General features: G+C 48.5%; 1 protein-coding gene across 1 annotated transcript in view; it reads left to right on the top strand.

The window, feature by feature from the left end:
• Window positions 1-17,056: 17,056 nt before the first annotated feature.
• bmpr2b (bone morphogenetic protein receptor, type II b (serine/threonine kinase)) overlaps window positions 17,057-19,416 on the top strand; it is a 151,392-nt gene continuing 149,032 nt past the window's right edge. The window contains exons 1-2 of the mRNA XM_082966907.1: window positions 17,057-17,790; window positions 18,069-18,222. Coding sequence (XP_082823033.1) covers window positions 18,150-18,222 — 73 coding nt within the window. The 5' untranslated portion in view covers window positions 17,057-17,790; window positions 18,069-18,149. The remainder of the gene's footprint in view (window positions 17,791-18,068; window positions 18,223-19,416) is intronic.

Here is a 19,416-nt window from a genome sequence, read left to right as displayed (position 1 = left end):
CACCACCATACAGGAGGATAGGGGGAGAGTACCCCCCCTCCCACCACCATACAGGAGGATAGGGTGAGAGTACCCCCCCTCCCACCACCATACAGGAGGATAGGGGGAGAGTACCCCCCCTCCCACCACCATACAGGAGGATAGGGTGAGGGTAACCCCCCTCCCACCACCATACAGGAGGATAGGGTGAGAGTACCCCCCCTCCCACCACCATACAGGAGGATAAGGGGAGAATACCCCCTCCCACCACCATACAGGAGGATAGGGTGAGAGTACCCCTCCCACCACCATACAGGAGGATAAGGGGAGAGTACCCCCCCTCCCACCACCATACAGGAGCATAGGGTGAGAGTACCCCCTCCCACCACCATACAGGAGGATAAGGGGAGAGTACCCCCCCTCCCACCACCATACAGGAGGAAAAGGGGAGAGTACCCTCCCTCCCACCACCATACAGGAGGATAGGGTGAGGGTAACCCCCCTCCCACCACCATACAGGAGGATAGGGTGAGAGTACCCCCCTTCCCACCACCATACAGGAGGATAAGGGGAGAGTACCCCCCCTCCCACCACCATACAGGAGGATAAGGGGAGAGTACCCCCCCTCCCACCACCATACAGGAGGAAAAGGGGAGAGTACCCCCCCTCCCACCACCATACAGGAGGATAGGGTGAGAGTACCCCCCTTCCCACCACCATACAGGAGGATAGGGGGAGAGTACCCCCCCCTCCCACCACCATACAGGAGCATAGGGTGAGAGTACCCCCTCCCACCACCATACTGGAGGATAGGGTGAGAGTAACCCCCTCCCACCACCATACAGGAGGATAGAGGGAGAGTCCCCCCCTCCCACCACCATACAGGAGGATAGGGTGAGAGTACCCCCCCTCCCACCACCATACAGGAGGATAGGGTGAGAGTAACCCCCCCCCCTCCCACCACCATACAGGAGGATAGGGGGAGAGTACCCCCCCTCCCACCACCATACAGGAGGATAGGGTGAGAGTACCCCCCCTCCCACCACCATACAGGAGGATAGGGTGAGAGTACCCCCCCCCTCCCACCACCATACAGGAGGATAGGGTGAGAGTACCCCCCCTCCCACCACCATACAGGAGGATAGGGTGAGAGTACCCCCCCTCCCACCACCATACAGGAGGATAGGGTGAGAGTACCCCCCCTCCCACCACCATACAGGAGGAAAGGGTGAGAGTAACCCCCCCTCCCACCACCATACAGGAGGATAGGGTGAGAGTAACCCCCCTCCCACCACCATACAGGAGGATAGGGTGAGAGTACCCCCCTCCCACCACCATACAGGAGGATAGGGTGAGAGTAACCCCCCCTCCCACCACCATACAGGAGGATAGGGTGAGAGTACCCCCCTCCCACCACCATACAGGAGGATAGGGTGAGAGTAACCCCCCCTCCCACCACCATACAGGAGGATAGGGAGAGAGTACCCCCCTCCCACCACCATACAGGAGGATGGGGTGAGAGTACTCCCCCCTCCCACCACCATACAGGAGGATAGGGAGAGAGTACCCCCCCTCCCACCACCATACAGGAGGATAGGGTGAGAGTACTCCCCCCTCCCACCACCATACAGGAGGAAAAGGGGAGAGTACTCCCCCTCCCACCACCATACAGGAGGATAGGGTGAGAGTACCCCCCCCCCACCACCATACAGGAGGATAGGGTGAGAGTACCCCCCCTCCCACCACCATTCAGGAGGACAGGGTGAGAGTACCCCCCCCCCCTCCCACCACCATACAGGAGGATAGGGGGAGAGTACCCCCCCTCCCACCACCATACAGGAGGATAGGGGGAGAGTACCCCCCTTCCCACCACCATACAGGAGGATAGGGGGAGAGTAACCCCCACTCCCACCACTATACAGGAGGATAAGGGGAGAGGACCCCTCCTCCCACCACCATACAGGAGGATAGGGTGAGTGTACCCCCCCTCCCACCACCATACAGGAGGATAGGGTGAAAGTACCCCCCCCTCCCACCACCATACAGGATGATAGGGTGAGAGTACCCCCCCCACCACCATACAGGAGGATAGGGTGAGAGTACCCTCCCACCACCATACAGGAGGATAGGGGGAGAGTACCCCCCCTCCCACCACCATACAAGAGGATAGGGTGAGAGAACCCCCCCTCCCACCACCATACAGGAGGATAGGGTGAAAGTACCCCCCCTCCCACCACCATACAGGAGGATAGGGTGAGAGTACCCCCCCACCACCACCATACAGGAGGATAGGATGAGAGTAACCCCCCCTCCCACCACCATACAGGAGGATGGGGTGAGATTACCCCCCCCCCCCCCCCTCCCACCACCATACAGGAGGATAGGGTGAGAGTACCCCCCCTCCCACCACCATACAGGAGGATAGGGTGAGAGTACCCCCCCTCCCACCACCATACAGGAGGATAGGGTGAGAGTACCCCCCTTCCCACCACCATGCAGGAGGATAGGGGGAGAGTAACCCCCCCTCCCACCACCATACAGGAGGATAGGGTGAGAGTACCCCCCCTCCCACCACCATACAGGAGGATAGGGTGAGAGTAACCCCCCCTCACACCACCATACAGGAGGATAGGGTGAGAGTACCCCCCCTCCCACCACCATACAGGAGGATAGGGTGAGAGTACCCACCTCCCACCACCATACAGGAGGATAGGGTGAGAGTAACCCCCCCTCCCACCACCATACAGGAGGATATGGTGAAAGTACCCCCCTCCCACCACCATACAGGAGGATAGGGTGAGAGTAACCCCCCCTCCCACCACCATACAGGAGGATAGGGAGAGAGTACCCCCTCCCACCACCATACAGGAGGATAGGGGGAGAGTACCCCCCTTCCCACCACCATACAGGAGGATAGGGGGAGAGTACCCCCCCTCCCACCACCATACAGGAGGATAGGGTGAGAGTACCCCCCCCTCCCACCACCATACAGGAGGATAGGGGGAGAGTACCCCCCCTCCCACCACCAAACAGGAGGATAAGGGGAGAGTACCCCCCCTCCCACCACCATACAGGAGGATAGGGTGAGAGTACCCCCCCCCACCACCATACAGGAGGATAGGGTGAGAGTACCCTCCCACCACCATACAGGAGGATGGGGTGAGATTACCCCCCCTCCCACCACCATACAGGAGGATAGGGTGAGAGTAATCCCCCTTCCCACCACCATACAGGAGGATAGGGTGAGAGTAACCCCAACTCCCACCACCATACAGGAGGATAGGGTGAGAGTACCCCCCCTCCGACCACCATACAGGAGGATAGGGTGAAAGTACCCCCCCTCCCACCACCATACAGGAGGAGAGGGTGAGAGTACCCCCCCCCACCACCATACAGGAGCATAGGGTGAGAGTACCCTCCCACCACCATACAGGAGGATAAGGTGAGAGTACCCCCCCCCCTCCCACCACCATACAGGAGGATAGGGGGAGAGTACCCCCCCTCCCACCACCATACAGGAGGATAGGGGGAGAGTACCCCCCTTCCCACCACCATACAGGAGGATAGGGGGAGAGTACCCCCCTTCCCACCACCATACAGGAGGATAGGGGGAGAGTACCCCCCCTCCCACCACCATACAGGAGGATAGGGGGAGAGTAACCCCCCCTCCCACCACCATACAGGAGGATAAGGGGAGAGTACCCCCCCTCCCACCACCATACAGGAGGATAGGGGGAGAGTAACCCCCCCTCCCACCACCATACAGGAGGATAAGGGGAGAGTACCCGGAAACCAGCACCTGGAAACCAGCACCAGGAAACCAGCACCAGGAAACCAGCACCAGGAAACCAGCACCTGGAAAGGCAGTAGGTCAAACACCATGCTCTACCAACTGAGCTACAGGGAAGGCAGTAGGTCAAACACCATGCTCTACCAACTGAGCTACAGGGAAGGCAGTAGGTCAAACACCATGCTCTACCAACTGAGCTACAGGGAAGGCAGTAGGTCAAACACCATGCTCTACCAACTGAGCTACAGGGAAGGCAGTAGGTCAAACACCATGCTCTACCAACTGAGCTACAGGGAAGGCAGTAGGTCAAACACCATGCTCTACCAACTGAGCTACAGGGAAGGCAGTAGGTCAAACACCATGCTCTACCAACTGAGCTACAGGGAAGGCAGTAGGTCAAACACCATGCTCTACCAACTGAGCTACAGGGAAGGCAGTAGGTCAAACACCATGCTCTACCAACTGAGCTACAGGGAAGGCAGTAGGTCAAACACCATGCTCTACCAACTGAGCTACAGGGAAGGCAGTAGGTCAAACACCATGCTCTACCAACTGAGCTACAGGGAAGGCAGTAGGTCAAACACCATGCTCTACCAACTGAGCTACAGGGAAGGCAGTAGGTCAAACACCATGCTCTACCAACTGAGCTACAGGGAAGGCAGTAGGTCAAACACCATGCTCTACCAACTGAGCTACAGGGAAGGCAGTAGGTCAAACACCATGCTCTACCAACTGAGCTACAGGGAAGGCAGTAGGTCAAACACCATGCTCTACCAACTGAGCTACAGGGAAGGCAGTAGGTCAAACACCATGCTCTACCAACTGAGCTACAGGGAAGGCAGTAGGTCAAACACCATGCTCTACCAACTGAGCTACAGGGAAGGCAGTAGGTCAAACACCATGCTCTACCAACTGAGCTACAGGGAAGGCAGTAGGTCAAACACCATGCTCTACCAACTGAGCTACAGGGAAGGCAGTAGGTCAAACACCATGCTCTACCAACTGAGCTACAGGGAGGCAGTAGGTCAAACACCATGCTCTACCAACTGAGCTACAGGGAAGGCAGTAGGTCAAACACCATGCTCTACCAACTGAGCTACAGGGAAGGCAGTAGGTCAAACACCATGCTCTACCAACTGAGCTACAGGGAAGGCAGTAGGTCAAACACCATGCTCTACCAACTGAGCTACAGGGAAGGCAGTAGGTCAAACACCATGCTCTACCAACTGAGCTACAGGGAAGGCAGTAGGTCACTGAATGCTGTTCATGATCAGTAACATCAATTGATCACGTCATTTCAGATACATGAGGCTAGGCCTTGATCAGGATTCTCAGTTCCATTACATTACACATAAGAGTCATTGGACAAAGCCGTTTACTGTATGGCTGGGGGGGGGGTGTTATGGAAGCAAACGGAACTTAGCTTCTATGTATCAGCTAGAAACAAGTATTTTTGTAATTTTTTTTTTAAACGACTTTAAACTAATACACACCCTTATTGGGTGTAGGTTAATGTTCTCACACGGCCATTATTTACATGTTACAACACTTGTTTAAGGAGACAGACGGAACACAGAGGGACCATCTGTGCTAATTATCATGCTCCTAACACCTGTGCTAATTAGCTACCTAGCATGCTTCGAACACCTATGTGTAACAGAGGAAGGCAGCCAGAAACATGTTGTTACTGAAAAATACTGTGGGCTGCAACATATCTCTCGACATTGGCCGCCGTTAACTGGAGCGATGTAACACAAATGTGAACTATACCTGAGAAGTAGGAGAGGTTTAGATTCATTTCCCATCAGGCTCTGCTTGTTAAGCAGCAGAAAGGTCCATTTGCCGATGTACCGTTAGCTTGCATAGTCAACATCATCAGCTATCAGTAGAAACTTTATACAGTTGACTAAACATAGTGGTAAGTAGACCGAATGTACTTTTTATTCTAGCCAACGTGGGCCTTGCTAAGAGAAGATAGCTAACATCCCCTTTTCAACATTATTTTTAAGTGTTTAAAAAGGGGAACTGGATCCGCCGATTTGGCCTAGTTTTTTTGGGGCTTGCTTCTCAAGAAATGCTGACGGCAGTTGGCTTCGGGGTGTTAATCCTAGTAAAAATGTCCTGTCTTAGGTCAGTTAGGATCACCACTTTATTTTAAGAATGTGAAATGTCAGAATAATAGTAGAGAGAATGATTTATTTCAGCTTTTATTTCTTTCATCACATTCCCAGTGGGTCAGAAGTTTACATACAACTCAATTAGTATTTGGTAGCATTGCCTTTAAATTGTTTAACTTGGGTCAAACGTTTCGGGTAGCCTTCCACAAGCTTCCCACAATAAGTTGGGTGAATTTTGGCCCATTCCTCCTGACAGAGCTGGTGTAACTGAGTCAGGTTTGCAGGCCTCCTTGCTCGCACATGCTTTTTCAGTTCTGCCCCCACATTTTCTATGGGATTGAGGTCAAGGCTTTGTGATGGCCACTCCAATACCTTGACTTTGTTGTCCTTAAGCCATTTTGCCACAACTTTGGAAGTATGCTTGGGGTCATTGTCCATTTGGAAGACCCATTTGCGACCAAGCTTTAACTTCCTGACTGATGTCTTGAGATGTTGCTTCAATATATCCACATAATTTTCCTCCCTCATGATGCCATCTATTTTGTGAAGTGCACCAGTCCCTCCTGCAGCAAAGCACCCCCACAACATGATGCTGCCACCCCCATGCTTCACGGTTGGGGTGGTGTTCTTCGGCTTGCAAGCCTCCCCCCTTTTTCCTCCAAACACAACGATGGTTATTATGGCCAAACAGTTCTATTTTTGTTTCATCAGACCAGAGGACATTTCTCCAAAAAGTACGATCTTTGTCCCCATGTGCAGTTGCAAACCGTAGTCTGGCTTTTTTTATGGCGGTTTTGGAGCAGTGGCTTCTTCCTTGCTGAGCGGCCTTTCGGGTTATGTCGATATAGGACTCATTTTACTGTGGATATAGATACTTTTGTACATGTTTCTTCCAGCATCTTCACAAGGTCCTTTGCTGTTGTTCTGGGATTGATTTGGACTTTTCGCACCAAAGTACGTTCATCTCTAGGAGACAGAACGCGTCTCCTTCCTGAGCGGTGTGATGGCTGCGTGGTCCCATGGTGTTTATACTGGCGTACTATTGTTTGTACAGATGAACGTGGTACCTTCAGGCGTTTGGAAATTGCTCCCAAGGATGAACCAGACTTGTGGAGGTCTGCAATTTTTTTTCTGAGGTCTTGGCTGATTTCTTTTGATTTTCCCATGATATCAAGCAAAGAGGCACTGAGTTTGAAGGTAGGCCTTGAAATACATCCATAGGTACACCTCCAATTGACTCAAATTATGTCAATTAGCCTATCAGAAGCTTCTAAAGTCATGACATCATTTTCTGGGATTTTCCAAGCTGTTTAAAGGCACAGTCAACTTAGTGTATGTCAACTTCTGACCCACTGGAATTGTGATACAGTGAATTATAAGTGAAACACTCTGTCTGTAAACAATTGTTGGAAAAATTACTTGTGTCATGCACAAAGTAGATGTCCTAACTGACTTGCCAAAACTATAGTTTGTTAACAAGAAATTTGTGGAGTGGTTGAAAAACGTGTTTTAATGACCCCAACCTAAGTGTATATAAACTTCCCACTTCTACTGTATCTGTCACACCCTGATCTGTTTCACCTGTCTATGTGATTGTCTCCACCCCCCTCCAGGTGTCGCCCATCTCCCCTGTGTATTTAGACCTCTGTTCTCTGTTTGTCTGTTGCCAGTTTGTCTTGTTTGTTCAAGCCAACCAGCGTTTTGTCTCAGCTCCTGTGTTTTCCCAGTTTCTCTATTCTCGCCCTCCTGGTTTTGACCCTTACCTGTCCTGACTCCGAGCCCGCCTGCCTGACCCTTCTGCCTGCCCCTGACTCCGAGCCCGCCTGCCTGACCACTCTGCCTGCCCCTGACTCCGAGCCCGCCTGCCTGACCACTCTGCCTGCCCCTGACTCCGAGCCCGCCTGCCTGACCACTCTGCCTGCCCCTGACTCCGAGCCCGCCTGCCTGACCACTCTGCCTGCCCCTGACTCCGAGCCCGCCTGCCTGACCCTTCTGCCTGCCCCTGACTCCGAGCCCGCCTGCCTGACCCTTCTGCCTGCCCCTGACTCCGAGCCCGCCTGCCTGACCACTCTGCCTGCCCCTGACTCCGAGCCCGCCTGCCTGACCACTCTGCCTGCCCCTGACTCCGAGCCCGCCTGCCTGACCCTTCTGCCTGCCCCTGACTCCGAGCCCGCCTGCCTGACCCTTCTGCCTGCCCCTGACTCCGAGCCCGCCTGCCTGACCACTCTGCCTGCCCCTGACTCCGAGCCCGCCTGCCTGACCCTTCTGCCTGCCCCTGACTCCGAGCCCGCCTGCCTGACCCTTCTGCCTGCCCCTGACTCCGAGCCCGCCTGCCTGACCACTCTGCCTGCCCCTGACTCCGAGCCCGCCTGCCTGACCACTCTGCCTGACCCTTGACCCTGCCTGCCGACCTGTACCTTTGCCCCCCTCTGGATTATCGACCTCTGCCTTACCCTGACCCTGAGTATGCCTGCCGCACAGTAATGCATGCTACTTGTCCGAGTTTATATTCACGTAATAAGAAGGAATTCCCCTCCACCACACCCACAAATTGGGGGGGGGGAAAAACATTATTTTCCATTGACCCCCAGTGTAAAGGAGCCAACTTTGTCGTCAATTTTTTTTTGTGTAATTCAGAAAGAATAAAACATGCCGAAAGCCTCCATGTAACCAGGCCAGAAATCCTGACCTACAGTTCGCTCCCACGTAGGGAAAAAGAGCCCTGTGGCTTCAGGTTTTTCGATGTGGGAAATGTGGGGACCTGATGTCCAAGTAGCTACACACAGCTAAGACATTTAACTTGTTAAGTATAGTCTGTTTGTAATGCCACTCCCTCTACATGTAGCTGTATAGTCTGTTTGTAATGCCACTCTCTCTACATGTAGCTGTATAGTCTGTTTGTAATGCCACTCTCTCTACATGTAGCTGTATAGTCTGTTTGTAATGCCACTCTCTCTACATGTAGCTGTATAGTCTGTTTGTAATGCCACTCTCTCTACATGTAGCTGTATAGTCTGTTTGTAATGCCACTCTCTCTACATGTAGCTGTATAGTCTGTTTGTAATGCCACTCCCTCTACATGTAGCTGTATAGTCTGTTTGTAATGCCACTCTCTCTACATGTAGCTGTATAGTCTGTTTGTAATGCCACTCTCTCTACATGTAGCTGTATAGTCTGTTTGTAATGCCACTCTCTCTACATGTAGCTGTATAGTATTTTTGTAATGCCACTCCCTCTACATGTAGCTGTATAGTCTGTTTGTAATGCCACTCTCTCTACATGTAGCTGTATAGTCTGTTTGTAATGCCACTCCCTCTACATGTAGCTGTATAGTCTGTTTGTAATGCCACTCTCTCTACATGTAGCTGTATAGTCTGTTTGTAATGCCACTCTCTCTACATGTAGCTGTATAGTCTGTTTGTAATGCCACTCTCTCTACATGTAGCTGTACAGTATTTTTGTAATGCCACTCTCTCTACATGTAGCTGTATAGTCTGTTTGTAATGCCACTCTCTCTACATGTAGCTGTATAGTCTGTTTGTAATGCCACTCCCTCTACATGTAGCTGTATAGTCTGTTTGTAATGCCACTCCCTCTACATGTAGCTGTATAGTCTGTTTGTAATGCCACTCTCTCTACATGTAGCTGTATAGTCTGTTTGTAATGCCACTCTCTCTACATGTAGCTGTATAGTCTGTTTGTAATGCCACTCTCTCTACATGTAGCTGTATAGTCTGTTTGTAATGCCACTCTCTCTACATGTAGCTGTATAGTCTGTTTGTTTGTGTTGTTGGTCTTGGCTAGCTTAATGTTTCGGTCGGTAGATAGCTAGCACTCACTCACTCATTGGCTTCATCAATAAGCACATCTATGACGTCGTCCCTACAGTGACTGTACGTACATGCCGTAACCAGAAGCCATGGATTACAGCCAGCATCCACACTGAGCTAAAGGCTAGAGCTGCCGCTTTCAAGGAACTCTAAACCGGAAGCTTATAAGAAATCCCGCTATAACCTCAGACGAACCATCAAAGAGGCAAAGCGTCAATACAGGACTAAGATCGAGTCGTACTACACCGGCTCTGATGCTCGTCGGATGTGGCAGGGCTTGCAAACCATTACAGACTACAAACGTCACCCCGCTCCTCCGCACACTCCACTGGCTTCCAGTTGAAGCTCGCATCTGCTACAAGACCATGGTGCTTGCCTACGGAGCTGTGAGGGGAACGGCACCTCCGTACCTTCAGGCTCTGATCAGGCCTTACACCCAAACAAGGGCACTGCGTTCATCCACCTCTGGCCTGCTCGCCTCCCTACCTCTGCGGAAGCACAATTCCCGCTCAGCCCAGTCAAAACTGTTCGCTGCTCTGGCACCCCTATGGTGGAACAAGCTCCCTCACGACGCCAGGACAGCGGAGTCAATCACCACCTTCCGGAGACACCTGAAACCCCACCTCTTTAAGGAATACCTGGGATAGGATAAAGTAATCCTTCTACCCACACCCCCCCCAAACCACCCCCACCCAAAAATAAAATATATATATATATATATATATATATATATATATATATAGATGTACTATTGTAAAGTGGTTGTTCCACTGGATATCATAAGGTGAATGCACCAATTTGTAAGTCGCTCTGGATAAGAGCATCTGCTAAATTACGTAAATGTAAATGTAAAGGGAAGCACTGCCGAGAGCTGCCCAGTGACACGAGCCTACCAGATGAGCCAAACTACTTCTATGCTCGCTTCGAGGCAAATAACACTGAAACATGCATGAGAGCACCAGATGTTCCGGATGACTCTGTGATCACACGCTCCGCAGCCGATGTGAGTAAGACCTTTAGACAGGTCAACATTCACAAGGCCGCAGGGCCTGACGGATTACCAGGACGTGTACTGCGAGCATGCACTGACCAACTGGCAAGTGTCTTCACTGACATTTTCAACCTCTCCCTGTCCGAGTCTGTAATACCAACATGTTTTAAGCAGACCACCATAGTCCCTGTGCCCAAGAACACTAAGGTAACCTGCCTAAATGACTACCGACCCGTAGCACTCACATCTGTAGCCATAAAATGCTTTGAAAGGCTGGTCATGACTCACATCAACACCATTATCCCAGAAACCCTAGACCCACTCCAATTTGCATACCGCCCAAACAGATCCACAGATAATGCAGTTTCTATTGCACTCCACACTGCCCTTTCCCACCTGGACCAAAGGAACACCTATGTGAGAATGCTATTTATTGACTACAGCTCAGCGTTCAACACCATGGTCCCCTCAGAGCTCGATCAATAAGCTAAGGACCCTGGGACTAAACACCTCCCTCTGCAACAGGATCCTGGACTTCCTGACGGGCCGCCCCCAGGTGGTGAGGGTAGGTAACAACACATCTGCCACGCTGATCCTCAACACTGGAGCCCCTCAGGGGTGCGTGCTCAGTCCCCTCCTGTACTCCCTGTTCACCCACGACTGCACGGCCAGGCACGACTCCAACACCATCATTAAGTTTGCCGATGACACAACAAGGGTAGGCCGTGTGGTGCCAGGACAACAACCTCTCCCTCAACGTGATCAAGAGAAAGGAGATGATTGTGGACTACAGGAAAAAGAGGACCGAGGATGCCCCCATTGTCATCGACGGGGCTGCAGTGGAGCAGGTTGAGAGCTTAAAGTTCCTTGGTGTCCACATCACCAACAAACTATCATGGTCCAAGCACATGACAGTCGTGAAGCAGGCATGACAAAACCTAATCCCCCTCAGGAGACTGAAAAGATTTGGCATGGGTCCTCAGATCCTCAAAAGGTTCTACAGCTGCACCATCGAGAGCATCCTGACTTGTTGCATCACTGCCTAGTGCGGCAACTGCTCGGCCTCCGACCGCAAGGCACTACAGAGGGTAGTGCGAACGGCCCAGTACATCACTGGGGCCAAGCTTCCTGCCATCCAGGACCTCTATAGCAGGCGGTGTCAGAGGAAGGCCCTAAAAATTGTCAAAGACTCCAGCCACCCTAGTCATAGACTGTTCTCTCTGCTACCGCACGACAAGTGGTACCGGAGCGCCAAGTCTAGGTCCAAGAGGCTTCTAAACAGCTTCTACCCCCAAGCCATAAGACTCCTGAACATCTAGTCAAATGGCTACCCAGACTATTCACATTGCCCCCCCACCCACACCACTGCCACTCTTTAATAACTCTACCTACATGTACATACTACCTCAAATAACCGGTGCCCCTGCACATTGACTCTGTACCGGTACCCTGTATATAGCCTCCACATTGACTCTGTACCGTAATACCCTGTATATAGCCTCCATATTGACTCTGTACCGGTACCCCCTGTATATATTGTTATTTTTTACTGCTGCTCTTTAATTACTTGTTACTTTTATCTCTTATTCTTATCCATATTTTTTGAAACTGCGCTGTCGGTTTTGGGGCTCGTAAGTAGGCATTTCACTGTTGTATTCGGCGCATGTGACTAATAAAATTTGATTTGATGTGGCTGCTAGCACCGTCGTGAAAAGGGGCACGAGGGACGCCCAACAATATTACGTTTTTTTTCTAAATAGTGAGAACACTCGGGAGCAGGCAATGTCTTTAAGACGAGTTTCACTTTGCATAAATGTACTGTAGTTTGTAATTGACTAAAACAAGCAGACATTTCATGATAATGATACATAACCCGCAGTATCTATACAATACACAATACACTGTTATCAGCTACAACCTAATGAAGTTGAAATGAGGTTGAAACGTTAGCTAGCCTGCCTCGTTAGCTAGCCTGCCTTGTTAGCTAGCCTGCCTCGTTAGCTAGCCTGCCTCGTTAGCTAGACTGCCTCGTTAGCTAGACTGCCTCACTTTATCAAACGATAGCTACCTATATAGCCATCAATAACGTTATTAGCTAAAGTTATACCGGAGAGGTCATTATAGTCCAGTAGCCCTGGTTATACTGGTGCAGACTTGGGGACCGACAAACTCCAAGCAACTATTCAAACCGCGTCCTACGGTCCTTCGGCAGAACTTTGACTGCGGAGGTCAATCCATATAGGGGCCCGCGATCCTTTCAACACTCCTGGTGGCTATGAAACAACTGAGCCCCATTCAATGAAGGGAAGCAAAGTGGGCGGAAGGGACGGCCCCATTCAATGAAGGGAAGCAAAGTGGGCGGAATGGGACGGCCCCATTCAATGAAGGGAAGCAAAGTGGGCGGAAGGGACGGCCCCATTCAATGAAGGGAAGCAAAGTGGGCGGAAGGGACGGTCCCCATTCAATGAAGGGAAGCAAATTGGGCGGAAGGGACGGCCCCATTCCATGAAGGGAAGCAAAGTGGGCGGAAGGGACGGCCCCATTCCATGAAGGGAAGCAAAGTGGGCGGAAGGGACGGCCCCATTCAATGAAGGGAAGCAAAGTGGGCGGAAGGGACGGCCCCCATTCAATGAAGGGAAGCAAAGTGGGCGGAAGGGACGGCCCCATTCAATGAAGGGAAGCAAAGTGGGCGGAAGGGACGGCCCCCATTCAATGAAGGGAAGCAAAGTGGGCGGAAGGGACGGCCCCATTCAATGAAAGGAAGCAAAGTGGGCGGAGGGGCGCTTTGAACGTGGAGCTTGGCAAAAGGGTGCATGATATGTTGACATAATTGTAATCCCAAACTCAACCTTCATTTCCTCATTGTGACACACCTTTTTATGACGAGACTGACTTTACGACCACTTTGTAGTCCATTTTGACACTAGAATCAATGTTTCTGACTCATATCGATGCTACATAGGCCTTTTCCAAAGGGATTATTTGCTTTTTAGGGGCAGTCACTCTTTAAATCACGATTGCTGCTGACACACATGATGGTTTACGTTAATTGCTTGACCACGTCAAATTGGCTAGCTAGCTAATAACGGATCTCATCAACATCGCTAGTTAATATCATTAAGGGTCTATTGGCGCACCTGTGCGTAACAAAATAACATTGAAATCTTTCCAGTTTAAACTAGAGATATCAGTTGCTTCTTCATCCTACGTATCCTCCTATGTCGGCCTTCCGCATCTGCGGTGGAAGGTGGCCGAGCTACAGCGGTGTGTGTCACGCCAGGAGACATCCTGAAAATTGGTCTTCTCACTAAAATGTCCGTAGCGTCCACTGAGCCTTCTATGGAAAAGGGCGACTCTCAGGAACACGATGGCGTTCTCCGTTTTACTCTACGACCCCCCCACCAGTGTCACGAGACTCATCTGAAGGCGACCCATACAAACAAATGGAAGTATGGAGGTAGTTTTGGATGTTACATTGTGTTGTTAAAGTGTTTAAATCCCTTTATTTTTTTGAGCAGTGTATATTCAACTCCTGCCCTGCTCTACCATGCGGTGGTACGAACACACACAGATGCCAACCAGCTACCTTTTTTTAGCTAGTTGGAAAGTGTAGCACATGTGCATCAAGTATGGAAAATGTGTGCTAGACATCCGGCTAAACGAAACGCATGATCAGTAACATCGATTGATAGGGTAGCCTATCCATTTGGCATCTAGCTAGCTAACTAAGCAAACACTGTCATTTAGCGTACAGTAGTGAATGCATACATTTTATACTTTTGCAAGTTGTCATCCTGGTAAAGTTGTCTTCGGACTGTCATCTTCACGACTATAGATGGCAAGCAAATCAAACAATATTTGCATATAGCTATCTAGTATCCCCAGCCAGTTAGCTTGTTAACCTCTAAAAGTCTAAGCCATTGAATAACACGTTCATAAATCGCAAAACATTTTCTTTTTTTTATCATATGGAATAATGTTTTGAAGTGTCTGTCTTTATATCTAGGAGACGCTGTATAAGACAGATCAGGAAATATTTTAGTTATTTTTGGACACATATTTAACCCCTTGTTTTTATTGGCACAAAACTACCTCCATACTTCCATTTGTTTGTATATGGGTCGCCTTCAGATGAGTCTCGTGACACTGGTGGGGGGGGGGGGGGTCGTAGAGTAAAACGGAGAACGCCATCGTGTTCCTGAGAGTCGCCCTTTTCCATAGAAGGCTCAGTGGACGCTACCACCGCATGGTAGAGCAGCGCAGGAGTTGAATATATTTAACCGCATGCATTCGGTAACGGATGTCGTGTGTGTGGAGGACCAAGACGCAACAGGGAAGTGTATACTCATCTTCTCTTTTTAATATATAAGAAGGAGAAACAAAATAAACACAATTAACAGAAACGACACTAACCGTTCCGTCAGGTGACAAGCACAAAACAGAATACAACTACCCACAATCCACCATACAAACACACCCCCTAATTATAGGACCTTCAATCAGAGGCAACGATAGACAGCTGCCTCCAACTGAAGGCCCCCGACACCAATTAACTAAACATAGAAATACAAACGACTAGACAAGAACATAGAAATAAACTAACATAGAACAATAACCAAAAACCCCTGGACTAAATAAATCCAATACCCCTCTCTACATGGACACATACACACAACCACCCTGAACCACATAAAATAAATACCCCCTGCCACGTCCTGACCAAACTACACACTAACAAATAACACCTTTACAGGTCAGAACAATGACAACCGCAGCCTAGTGAGGTACCCCCAACGTAGGTATAGAGACATATTACCAGGGGTTATAGTGGGCTGTGTGTTAGGTATAGAGACATATTACCAGGGGTTATAGTGGGCTGTGTGTTAGGTATAGAGCCATTACCATGGGTTATAGTGGGCTGTGTGTTAGGTATAGAGACATATTACCAGGGGTTATAGTGGGCTGTGTGTTAGGTATAGAGACATATTACCAGGGGTTATAGTGTAGTATAGTATAGTAGCATTGTGGACTGCTCCGTTGACAATGAATGATTTCCGACAGAATGCAATTTAAACATTTTTTTAACTAGGCAAGTCAGTTAAGAACAAATTCTTATTTACAATGACGGCCTTCCCCGGCCGATGCTGGGCCAATTGTGCGCCGCCCTATGGGACTCTGAATCACGGCCGGATGTGAAACAGCCTGGAATCAAACCAGGGACTGTAGTGATGCCTCTTACACTGAGATGCAGTGCCTTAGACCGCTGCGCCACTCGGGAGTTTGATGCATCTGGTGGCCTTGATCACAGCAATAGCGTTGGGGGGGGGGGGGGGCAGGTAGCCTAGTGGTTAAGAGCGTTGGACTAGTAACGAAAGGTTGCAAGATTGAATCCCTAAACTGACAAGGTAAAAATCTGTCGTTCTGCCCCTGAACAAGGCACTGTTCCTAGGCCGTCATTGAAAATAAGAATTTGTTCTTAACTGACTTGCCTAGTTAAATAAAGGTAAAATAAATTTTAAAAAATAAAAATTGTGTTTTGGTACACCAGAAATCAATGAATTTCCAATGGAAAGCTACGTTTGCCTTGCAGCATTGCATTGCAGAGGCAGTTGCATTGTGTTCTGTGTGGACCATAGGTTGGATAAATCGAACATATGCATCAAATTCTATATATAGATGGCTTTGAGTCTGATAAAATGCGGAATAATCTGAAATATGAAGTTCTTCACGAGGTGATGATATCAAATCCCCCCCCCCCTCTACCATTTATTTAACAATCATTTGAAAAGAAAACGTAGTTGTGAATGTTTTTTTTTTTTTTTTTGCGGACCTGGGGGGGTCTCCTTTACCCCCAGTAGATAAATGGTGTCTGCAGTTCACCTTCCTGTGACGTTATGTTGATAATGACCGGGGAGAACATTGGGTGGAGGAGGAGGCGGGACTCGGTCTGTCTGTCTGCCTGCCTGCCTGCAGCCAGCTGGTTCATTCCGATATTATGGGAGACCTTTTATAGCCCAGGAAATAACACTTCTAATTTAGTGTAAAATTATAGCGAAAATTATTAACAACATTTAAAAAAATATATATGTTTGATAGAGAAGTTTAAAAAAAAAAAATCCTGTTGAAGTCACAGAGCTATGGCTAATTTAGGACAAACGTTTTCCATCCGGTTTAGGATTTATGCATCTAAACAGGTTGAAGTGCCTGAGATTTAGCCAATATGTTTTTTTTCTGAAAGTCAAACATGTATTTTTTTCTGATAGAATACTAAAAATGTAAATATATATATATATTTCCCCTGTAAACCGACGAGATCCAAAAGGCACCATAATATAGGAATGAGCCAGCCCAGCAGCAGCTCAGCCCTAGACTGTACAGAAGCCAAGTTGAAGGCTGGGCTCTGATAACACAAAGCTATGGTTAAAATCAAATGGTAATACGTTAACTACATATAACGATTACTGGAAATCTGTTTTAACTACTGCAACATTTTGAACTCTTCGATTTGAAATAAAGGCCCTTTTTGGGGGGGGTAGGGGGGGGGGAGTGTAATGGCCACAGTCTCTGCATACCGACCCAACACCAGTCGGTCTTGTCTTGCTCTACGTGAAGAGGATTTTCCATCAGGACACAACAGGATTTTTTTGTATTTTTTTTGTTTTTGTTAATCGTCTGCGTGTTGGATATCAGACGGATTTGATCGGAATATATATATCTATTTTTTTTTTTTTAAACAAGTTGGATTATCAATTGTATAATTCCCGTTTTAGTTAAATGAGATGAGTTGTTGGTGGTTATCTGAGCGACCAGACGTCGGGAATATGACCGTGTCTGGTTAGCTGACGTTAGGGGGACGTGTGAGGTTACTAGAACTGCGTTAAACGGATGGTAAAATACTAGCACAAAACAGCTAGTTGCTTTTCAACTATCATTATTTTTCTTTCTTTCATTTTTGTTTGTTTCGCGAATGCTAGTTTAGCTTGTTCGTTAGTAACGTTTTGACGGCTGAATATGTCGGTAACGTTAACGTTACTGTAGCCCGGTACAGTGGAGAATCGGGATGTCGAACTAAGAAACGTTTTGGTAATTAAAATAACAGCTAGCTAGGTTATAAAGTCGACAGACAACGTTAGATATTTTGATAGCTCATAAATTGTTGCAATATTGATGTTTAGCTTGTGATTTTTATATATATTTTTTTATTATATATATATATATATATATATATATATATATATATATATATATATATATATATATATATATAATATATATATATATAATTTTTGTTGCATTACATTGTCTGGGATGTAAAAGACCTCATCCGTTTTATATTGATGTGGACTATGTTGGATTATTAGATAGTTCCGGGTGAATGTGCTCGTCTGGATCACAGACAGAAGAGAGAGGGAAATAGGGCAAGCCGTCCCAAACCATCAGCCATGGCCGTCCTGGGCCGAGTGTCTGGGCTGCTCCTGGGGCTGTACGGTATCCTGCTCCTCGGTCCCGTCGCTGGTAAGTTTCACCTAATTAATACCATCAAATAAATATACATAAATATATATCCATATCATGTCATTGGAAAATAGGTTTAACATAATGGATATATATTTGAACCATATCTCACAAACTCCCGAGGTAGCCTTATTGCTATTATAAACTGGTTACAAACGTTATTAGAACAGTAAAAAACTACATGTTTTGTCATACCTGTGGTATAAGGTCTGATATACCACGTCTGTCAGCCAATCAGCATTCAGGGCTCCAAACCACCCACTTTATATGGACTATTGTATTACCTGGGCCTTTCCTAGCTACAGAATGGTAACACCAGCTAATGTGATTTAACCAAAACATTTTGGACCGTTTTATACGGGTCATTTTTAACTAACCTCTTCGTCTTCGATTCTTGGGAACAGGAGTCTCATTTTTGTATTTTGTTTTTATAACTGAGCATTTTTCGAAATTCAAAAACGGACCCCTGCAACTGGACACGGACATTTTATGAGACTCTTGTTTCCACAAAATGAGGACGAAGATAGTATCGCAAATACCAGGTTAGTTGGAAAAATCTCTGGCAATGTTTTGTATATAGCCACACCAGTAAGTGCCAGTATAATGTTGGTTATGTCATATTATCTGGTGTGACCATCTGTAGCAGGGTCATTCCATGTCATTTCAGCAAGCCATGACACCCACCATCTCACATTTGTTTGGAAACGGTTTCTTCCATTAGATAACAGATAAGATAAGCATTCCTGCAACATTATTTTTTGTTGTTGAAATTGAACATATTTTAACCCCTGGAGAAATTAAGGTAATTGATTGCATCCAAATTGGCCATTTTTTAATTTTTTTAATTTATAAGATTCATATAATATTAAATAAATATAATACCGAACATCAAACTTTTACTTCTTCTAATGAGTAAAACACGAGGAATCCCAAACAATAGTCAAACCCCCCCCTCACACCCCAGACCCCCCCTCCCACCCCAGACCCCCCCTCACACCCCAGACCCCCCCCTCACACCCCAGACCCCCCCTCACACCCCATGCTATTCCCACCCCAGACCCCCCCTCACACACCATGCTATTCCCACCCCCAGACCCCCCCTCACACCCCAGACCCCCCCTCACACCCCATGCTATTCCCACCCCAGACCCCCCCTCACACACCATGCTATTCCCACCCCAGACCCCCCCCTCA

Source organism: Salmo salar, chromosome 21, assembly GCF_965601325.2.
Source record: "Salmo salar chromosome 21, fSalSal1, whole genome shotgun sequence".
Taxonomy (NCBI): Eukaryota; Metazoa; Chordata; class Actinopteri; order Salmoniformes; family Salmonidae; genus Salmo; species Salmo salar.
This window is presented reverse-complemented; position numbering and strand designations above follow the sequence as displayed.